This window comes from Aplysia californica, unplaced genomic scaffold (assembly GCF_000002075.1).
Source record: "Aplysia californica isolate F4 #8 unplaced genomic scaffold, AplCal3.0 scaffold00027, whole genome shotgun sequence".
Classification (NCBI taxonomy): Eukaryota; Metazoa; Mollusca; class Gastropoda; order Aplysiida; family Aplysiidae; genus Aplysia; species Aplysia californica.
The window spans coordinates 1,919,810-1,929,666 of record NW_004797297.1 but is presented as its reverse complement, the minus strand read 5'-3'; the positions used below and the strand labels follow the sequence as shown (position 1 = coordinate 1,929,666).

General features: G+C 37.1%; 1 protein-coding gene across 3 annotated transcripts in view; it reads right to left on the bottom strand.

Annotated features, from left to right (window-relative positions):
• The window catches only part of LOC101856779 (terminal nucleotidyltransferase 4A), a 39,550-nt gene that overhangs the window by 11,591 nt on the left and 18,102 nt on the right, over nucleotides 1–9,857 (bottom strand). For all 3 annotated transcript variants that reach the window (XM_013090320.2, XM_005091252.3, XM_005091253.3), the window contains exons 2-8: nucleotides 8,706–8,829; nucleotides 8,347–8,393; nucleotides 4,886–5,006; nucleotides 3,366–3,473; nucleotides 2,040–2,180; nucleotides 1,388–1,604; nucleotides 867–990 (exon numbers count right to left, since the gene is read on the bottom strand). In XM_013090320.2, the coding sequence (XP_012945774.1) occupies nucleotides 867–990; nucleotides 1,388–1,604; nucleotides 2,040–2,180; nucleotides 3,366–3,473; nucleotides 4,886–5,006; nucleotides 8,347–8,393; nucleotides 8,706–8,829 (882 nt within the window). The remainder of the gene's footprint in view (nucleotides 1–866; nucleotides 991–1,387; nucleotides 1,605–2,039; nucleotides 2,181–3,365; nucleotides 3,474–4,885; nucleotides 5,007–8,346; nucleotides 8,394–8,705; nucleotides 8,830–9,857) is intronic.

Sequence of the window (9,857 nt, the reverse complement as noted above, 5' to 3'; positions counted from 1 at the left end):
TTCGAGGGTGGAATACACCTCAAAATCTACATTGTGCTATTGGTGTATTTCCTAACCACATACATTTACAAAAACAACATTCAGTTTCTAACATAACTGCCAAATTTCCTTAAAACCTCAGAGTAAATGTAAGAAACATAGCACTTTGAACTATACGCACTGACTTCCGACTCATACGGCGCGGCGGCCCCAGGACGGGTACAGAGTCCGTGGCGGTACGGCTAGGATAAAAAGAGTTAATATGATGTCAACCAGTGACAACCTGCTAGACTAACTACAACACTATAACGCATCGCCGTTGCATCTGGACACCAAACTACACGAGTTCAATCAGTGAGTATCTTGCCGCTTTAAATCATTAAATAACTTTCCTCGTTTTTGTTTGTTGATTTTCAGTTCTCTTTTCTGACTTCTCATCAACCCCCCCTCCTTCGTTCTTTTTTTGTGTGTGTGTGTGTGTTTATTTGTGCTATCTTTAAATAATCTCAGTAATTCTCGTTCCATAAATTTAGCCTATACCATTCTGTAGCTCCTCTTTTCCTCCCCAAAACAAAGTTGTACGCACACAAAACACACGCACGCACACACACAGTAGTCGGCAATGAAACCCACCTCGCATTGCCTAGTGACGTAGCCCATCACGCGCTAAGCGGGCCCGCCACAGCGCGGACAAAAGCCCACAGAGGAAGTGCAATATCTTGGTAGTAGAGAATCTTTTATCCTACCTCTTTGATGTGCATGTAATACGGGTGATATACTTAATGACTTTATTTCTGGGAGAAATGGCTGATATTATAGGTGAGTATATACAGTACACGACAGACAAAGCTTATCAGGGGTTTTTATAAATATAAAAGAAAACTCACCTTTCCCTTTCTGTGGTAAGGTGCAAGTTGTGAGGGGCTACAGCATGATTCAGAACTAGATAGGCATACTCAAACGCATTCTTGACAAACATTGCATGATATGAACCACGGCCAATGTCATTTCCTGTGAAAGAAATAACCAATAAATTAAATTTAAAAGAGACATAACTGAACTGAAAAGCAACTGATCACCGCTCTATAAAAAGACATACAATTTTTAAAGAACATAACTATTTCTTTTAATACAAAGATCCAAAAAGGGATCAAACGTGAAGAGTCCAAATGATTTGTACACATGAAGGTTGAATTCTCCATAACACACATACAATGACAATAGGTTGATAAAATAAAAATCATGGAAAATGACAAGGAAATTCTTTGTACTGATGACAATTATGAGATCATTGATCCAGGTAGGGTCCTGCCTGCAAACCTTTCCTTCATACGTGCAAAAATAATTCTAAGAACTAAATACTAAAAGAAAAGATTTACAAGTCAAAACCTGTGACACCATAACACACCTGCTTTCAAAGGGTCTTCGATGCACAGAACTGATGGTCTGTACCCATTCTCCATCTCTTTACAAACTTCTTCCTTCGGCAGATACGCGCCACCATTCTTTATCCGAATGGCAGTCTTGAAATAGTTGAAGTTGCGACCATACAACTCAAAAAACTCAATCAGCAGAACACCTAAGTTGGGTTTCACATTGTTGGCCGTAAATCCACGAGGGTGAAGCTGAAGACACAGAAAAGTGAGATACAAAGTGTGATTCGTGGAATAATTTGAAGTTTATTTCTTTACAAAGATTTTTACTGATGGAAAAAGCAAAAACAGCTCCATGTCAGGTAATGCCACTAGTCCTTTGTTATGATGTGAATAGCACCTCATCCAAAATCTTTAAAATAGTCACTTCGCAGCCCAAAATTGCACTGCTATAATCAAAAATCCAAATACCATGCCTTTGAGATATATGTAACCATGATCAGCAGAGTGAGGAGTATTACACAATACTAGTACTATAATTCAGAAATTAATGCGATCGAGAAAACAAAAGCAAATTAAACAAGTACTAAGCCTCTGAAACACATTCTGGTTGTACAAAAATATCACAACTTAATTCTTTCCAAAAACGGTTACTAAGACTTAAAGAAAAAAAAGTGAACAGTTTACCTGGATAAAGCTGATGACCAGCAGGGTGAGACTGTATGAGGAAATGCCACCAGTAAACACCTCGTTGAGGTCCCTCTGGAGCAGAAACTGTTTGAGAGTCAGCACCAGGTACTTGAGGCAATCGTATTTGTCCATGTACTCCTGAGGAGACATCCAAAGCACAATATATTAGAACAAACATCCAAACAGGTAAATTATCAACTTTCACACGGCTCAATCTCTTTGTCTTCTACTTATTCCTCGCTAAATTTCAGAAGTTAGCTGGCTGGGTATTTCAACCCATCGCGCAAATGTTTAGGTTTTCTTCAGGTTAATGGCTTGTTTTCCTACTTAAGTACAGTGTCTTGTCTAATGTACAACAACTATATACCATTTTCAAAAGGATTTTCTGCCCTGCTAGGTTTTTGGGAAAAGATTTATTTAGAATGTGGAAATGCTGATGTGGAAAGGAATCTAATGTTATTTTCCGACCAGTTAGACTACCACATTTATACTCCTTACAGGGATAGTTCTACACCTGACACAGAAGTTTGTGAAGTCACAGCTAGATCTAGATCTAGTTTGAGGCACATAAATAGTGGTGACTAGAACATGCTTCTCTAAGCTTGCTGGTCATTTTGAGCGACAAGCAGCAAGTAGACTGGATATCTTTTTTAAAAATCCCGATTGTTTCAACTTAACGCCTCTGTATGTACATTCTTCTTATTTATTTCTAATAAATGGCAATTGTTATGTCATCTGTAAATGTCAATTGTTCAACCATGAGTTATATGAATTTGCTTCAACATGTTTTCAAACTGTTATTACTCTACAATTTGATGCTTGTAAGTAAAATGTAAGCCAACAATACTCATTTAAAACATGACCTGATCATTTTGGAAAATGAAAAACATTTATGCCATTAAACTAAAAATCAATTCCGTGATCAATGCACCAGTATACAATGTAAACTGAAGCCTCCGTTTCTGTCACTCATTAATTTAATAGTCTGTCACTCATTATGAGTGACAGACTATTAAAACTCGTAGTCTCAAAGACTTTGCACAATAACACCAACAGAAACAAACATCTTGTTATTACAAAAGATGCTACCTTTGACTAATGTAGACCTAATTTAAAAAGCACGGCATCAAACACAACAACTACTAACAGTGCACCAGATTGCCACACATGCTCTGAGAACAATGTGACCATTCCATTAATTCTTTTATACCTTTTTCATTCATGGAAAAAACAAAACAGACATACACTGTAACAGAAGACATAAGAACATTTTATATCATAAAAAAATACTAAGGACCTAATTATTTTTCAAAATCTTTATACCTTGATCAGCTGTGCACTTTCAACTCCGTAGTTCTGATTGCTGTCCATGTTAAAACTGACATCCACCTTGACCTCAGACTCAGCATCTGTCAGTTTCACAATGGGAACCTAGAAACAACAAAGTGTTGTTAAAATTAGCATAGAGCATAACAGAAAAAAAGGAAAACCCAAAAGGTAAGAGGAAAATCAATATCCCAAAGAGTACACACATAAAGTAAACATACCGACAAAGAGCCATAAATCACTATGTACAAAGCAGCGTAACAGCTGGGCTGTTCTGTACATAGTACATATAGTCCTGTGTGGGTGTGGTTGAGGAAGTTAACTTCTCTGTCTGAGGACAGAGCAGTCAATCCAATACTAATGAGCTCCTGGTAACATTCACTCATCTGCAGTGCACTTAGTTTGCCTATCAATAGCTGCACAAGTACAATACAGGGCAGCCCGATGGATATATATATATCAAATTTAAGAGCAAATAATTATACTGTACACTTGGCTTGGAAAAAAAAAATTTTATATCTCAATTTCACTTAAGCATTGCATGAGCCTATTTGTTACTGGCTGGACCTTAGAATAGTTGAACATACATTAAAAGGATATACTGAAACTGAAACCATTCACAGAAAAGAAATGGCTTCCACAGATAAAGCAATAAGATCTGCACATTGTATAATGTACACACTTCTGAAAGTGAAACATAAATTCCTTGTAAAGTGCTGAGGGGAGGCACAAACATGACAATATGTATAACTGAAATATAGTTTTGAATGATTTACTGGTGAGAAAAGGGGTTATCTAAGATATTCTGATAGGTTCTTTATGCCTTCAATTCTATTTAGTTACAACAAGGGATAAAATTGAGCTCTCAGGCTCCCAAAATGATGAAATGATGTATATCAAATTGAAATTAATTACTTGCTTTTAGCACAATCAATATAATTGAAAACAGCTGTGAAAATTAGTAACAAATAACACCAACTGACCAAAGAAGCAAGTTTGTGTTTTCATTAATAGTTTCGACAAATGCATGAGTGGAAGAAATTTTAACCAAGAAAAATCCTTTCATTCTCACAAGCACAATCTTTTATCTAAAGAAAAATCCCCCTGAAATTAGGAGCAAACACTTACAACAATGCAAGCTTTCAAAGTGAATTTTTTTTAACGAATTGAGAAAAATCTTCATTATTTTAATCCCACCCCCCTCAAAATTAACCTTTAAAAATAGGCGAAATGCCAGTACTAAAGAAGAACTGTCATAATTCAGTGTCAGCATTCTGAAAGGCCTATTCAGACCTGTCTTAATCTTTTTTCTTCTCTTTTGTGCAGTTTCATGACCTAGTTATATGTGTTCAGGACATAGTTTTCCATCTACAGATGAAAAAGTTGAAAATATCAATATTTTAGCAAAAGCTTGAAAACACTGCCATGAAATCTTAATAACATTACTGATCAAAATTAATTTACCCATGCATACATATCATATTGACCAATATTATGTAGTTAAATTGAATACTTACAGAGGCTTTATCCAAAACTTTGATGGAAGAGGGTTCTGCTAATTTCTTTTCCAGCAAAGCATTCTTCAGCGTAAACAAAGGCTGAGAATTCCAATTTCCAAACACAACTAAATCTATATCACTGCAGATTTTAAAAAAAGCAAATTATAAGTACAAAGTTTCAAAGGAATTTCAAAATCAAATTTATAATAAAAAAATTTGTCACACTTCAAATTTATAAAATTTCAGTGTACCTCACCCTGAACTATGAATACTTGCAATTTCCAAAGATCATACTATTGACTGCTTAGTGTAAGACTTCGGCATATTCCATTTCAAATTGCGCTGTCAATATATTCGTTTTAGTGGAATGATGCTTCGTGAGGAATTAAAAATATTTTTACCCAAAAAACTGAACAAATTGAATCGATACAAAAAGTAGTGGTGCAATTGATCGATCAAATTTTTCGATTAACCGAGCAAGATTCTTGGTCGAGTAAATCGACCAAAGTGGTTTCTTGACCGAGCAAGACATCAATCAAACGCCAAAATTAATTGTCGCTATCAAACAAACGCGAAACCCATATTTTGTCATTGCATCGTTTTGAAAACAAGCAAACTTCAAACTTTTAACAAAGTGCAATAAGCATTTACGATTTCATAAAATGTATTTTTATCCTCATAGTAGAATCTGTTATAATTATCCAATATAAAAGCCTGTATCATTTTCAGTTTTTGACGATCGTGTTTTTATGTTCGCCATTTAGGCTTTCCGGAGGATGGTGCTCCTGGGTAACTCTCAAACAGGCAATTATGAAACTTCCTCGAACAAACATCAATCAAACGCCAAAACTAATTGTCACTATCAAACAAACGCGAAACGTAATATTTATCTTTGCCTCATTTTTAAACTTCTTGCTTTAAAGAGAATTAAATAACAGTTATAATTCTGTAAGATGTATTTTTAATATAATAGTAAAACTGGGAGCTCATTATTAAGTACAAAAGCTAGTGTCCTTTTCAATTGTTGACTGCCGCGGTTTTGTGTTCGTTATTTAGGCTTTTGGGATAATGGTGCTCCTGGCTCCTGAGTAAACCTCAAACTGGCAATGATGAAACTTGTTCGAACAAACAGCAATCAAACGCTAAAATTACTCGTTGCTGACAAACAAACGCCAAACATATTTTAACGTCATAGCATTAATCAAAATAGAATAAAGTCGTATATTTCAATTATAAAATAGCTGCCCAAGAGTACATTTACTATCAGATACACAATTGGGAATCTTGTTGAATGTCAAAACCCAGCAGCCACTCTTTATTTTTAGACTGTCGCGGTTTTTTTAAACTGCACTGAGGGTAAGAGACATTGAAATGGCTGTGCTCCTGACTGGAAAACCAACAAATTGGCAAATGTCTCGCGCCACCAGCACGAAAGCGAGACAAGTGTGTCAACTTATCAATATTCATAACGGAACATTTTATTTTTAGATCTAGCCAGGTTTATAATGAGGGTCATTTCATCATATCTTTTCGCGCTAGGTCGTTCTCTTCAAAAAGCATATATGGTACCATTTTCTAAATGATTTACTGACAGTACAGCAACAACAATATAAAAACATATTAAAACCCATAAACCCAGGCCCGTCCAACATGCCAGCTGCAGAATCGTAGGCTTACTAGATCTACGTCTGGGCCTACATGACCTTGAGACACATCGTCTGTAGGCTAGATCAGTGTTGTTGTTGTTTTTACTTTGTCCGATCATCTGATTTATATCATGCAAACCAGTGACCCACTGGCATCTATACAAACCAAGTCTTTATTTCAGTTCCTCTTCATTTCTCTCTGCTCTCATTCTGACTTCGTAAGCCAGAATATTTCGTCCCATCTCTAGACTTGTTCACATTCTCAATCTTAGTAATTTGGATGCTTTCCTCTTTTTACTTAAATTAATTTACAGTGGCGTCGGTGGCCTAGTGGTTAGGCTCTCGGACTCGCAACCGTAAGGTCGTGGGTTCGAATCCCGTCAAGGGCCCGACGTTGTGTCCTTGGGAAAGGCACTTTACACGAATTTTCCTCACTTCACCCAGATGGGAATGGGTACCCGGCTATAGACAGCGAAAGATCTTGTCAGTTTGTTAGTGTATGAGCGCTTAAATGGCTGCTCGCACTGTATGCTTCCCGGGAAGCTGAGAATGTTTCGGAGTGTTCTATGGTCTGCTGGGGTAATAATATAGTGTTAAAGCGCATAGAGCCTGCTGTTGAGCGGGGATATGCGCTATACAAATGCTATCTATTATTATTATTATTAATTTCAACGCTTCGACTTTGATCTGCAACTTGTTATTCTGTATTACTGTACAGATTTTTGTTTCTGTGTCTAGATCTTTACTTTTCTTGAAAAACACATAGAATAAATACCAGCACAATGAATTAGCCTAACCTATTCATAAAATATGCTCGATCTGGGCGAAGAAGCAAAAAAAAGGAGGTAAGATTGAAGAATAGGCCTACCGGACCGGCGGATTAGGACAGCTTTTGCCTATGTCTCGACAACCTTAGGAATCCATGATTTTCCCCAGTTTTTATCCACTTTCTCTCTCCCCCGGGGGGGCCAAGTTTGCCCCCCCCCCCCCAAAAAAAAAAAATCCTTTCCTCAGCCCCCCCCCCCCCCCCCCCCATTCTCTCGCAATAATACGAGTGGTCCGGTATTCTTCAATCTTCCCGAAAGGAGCAATAAAAATACATATTAAACAAATTAACTAACTTTGCACGCTTCTTCTAGATCTACAAGTTAGTACAACTAGATCTAGACTCTTATTTTTATACCGCGCGAAGCGACGAAGACCAAAAGCTGTTTTTAGATCCAGACATCAGCTGAAAAATGCGTGCTTACAGCGCAGCTGCGATGACTTTTGACCCCTGCTCGATCTAGATTTCCTGGCCGAGAAAAATTTTTTCGGTCAATTTCATCGGTTAACCGAACAATTTTGCATTTAACCGATCATTACTCGACCAAGATTTTTCGCTTACTCGCACACCACTAACAAAAAGATTGTCCGAAAAGCCTTCCGAGTCTGAAAATAGTGCTATCCTATCCAACAAACTCAGTAAAATGATATCAGATTAAAATGTAAATCAAGCAAACTCAGAATAATAGGTACACTCCATTAACTTGACTTAACATTTTTTAAAAAATCTAAGACATGGTGTCGCTTATATATCTTAATTACTGGACAGATTAGATAAACTATAGTGTTTTGCATCTCTTCTAGTCAAAATTAGTACCTCTGAATACACTACAGTACGTATAAAAATAACTATTAACGAACACAAAAAGCAAGCAATCACAGACAAATCTTTACTGTCCCTCATTTAAACTTTATGCTTAAGATAACCATTTAATCTGTCACACCCCCCCCCCCCCCCCCCCCCCCACAAAAAAAAAACACAAAAAAACCCAATCCATTTCAACTCACCTTGTTGGTAAATACAATCCTGTTCTGAAGCTGCCAAAAATTTCGACCTGTTGATCATGAAAATAAAGTTGAAACTTCAAGCACACAAATGAAGAGATAATGGGCTTCTAAGATACACAAACCTTTACCTATACACAACCATCATCATGGTTAGTGGTCAATTTATTATCATACTCCCATATCTTTGTCTCAAAGAAAACATTTCAGATGAAGTTTGCAACAAAATTAACAGAAAAAATATACCTCCTGATACTTAAGCAGTCCCCAAACCAATAAATACCATAGATACAACAGTGGACCTGGAAGTAACAGACAATAATCTCAGCATTTGAATACAAGAAAGAAAGAATGTAACAAACCTTGGCTTCTGGCCAAAGGCCTTGTATCACAGACGTGAGCCTCTCTACCACAGCATTGCGCATGGTGGCTTCTTGGTCCTGTGGCGACATGTACTCATAGAAATCCTCGATTTCTTGATGAAGCCTGCGGAACAAATGAAGACCAATCAAAGCTCTGGTCTCAATTGCAGTTTGATTTCTAACTAAATGTTAGCTTAGTTTTAGTTATAGAGTTTTACGGCACCCGCAACACAACAAGGTCATATAAGTGCCACAGATAAAAGGCATTACCAGAATAACAAACACAAAAAAGGAGAGATAAAGACAATAGATAGGAAAGGAGAAAACCACACCAAGGCACCTGCCAACACCCACCAGTACCAAATAGAAGATTTTAAGAAGCAAAATATTTGTTAAAAGGGTAGAGTGTGAGTTTGTAACTGAGTAAGCATGAAAAACAAAGTCATAGTGAAAAGAAAGAAGTTGAGCAAACAACAGGACACCCACCAACATCGCCTGGAATACAAGAACAACTTTGACAATTCTGAAAAAAATATAATATATTATATAGATGCCCTGGATAATAAGCCACATGCATGTGGCACAGACAGAGAAGGGGGGGGGGGTGTTGGGGTGTGTTGGGAGAGAGGAAGAGAATGGGGGACGGAGGGGGAGGGGGAGGGAGAGAGAAAGAGAGGGGGAGAGAGAAAGAGAGATGTTTAGTTTGTTATAGTAAGGTTTTACATCGCTCACAGAAAACAAAAACATGGTATCTCTAGATTCAACTTTGATTGTTTTTTAGTTTTCGTAAGAGTTTTACGGCACTCGCAACACAGTAAGGTCATATAAGAGCCGAAGACTACAGGTGTTACTAGAGTAACAAACACAAAATAGAAGGAGGGGAGATAAGGACGATAGATGTTTGATAGGAAAGAAGGAGCAAACCACACCAGAGCACCCGCCAACCACCCATGATAGTTTCCCCACACAATGCTCCAGTATTTGTATAGAGATGCAGACCTGGTTGTTTTCAAATGTGAAACACTCGGGGAAAAATATTTGACTTCAGTAAATTTTAAAAATATAGCCTATTTATTCATAGTATAGGAATGTGAAAAAAAAAAATCAGCCAAACATTTTATCAGAAATTACTACATTAAAAAGTAATACTCC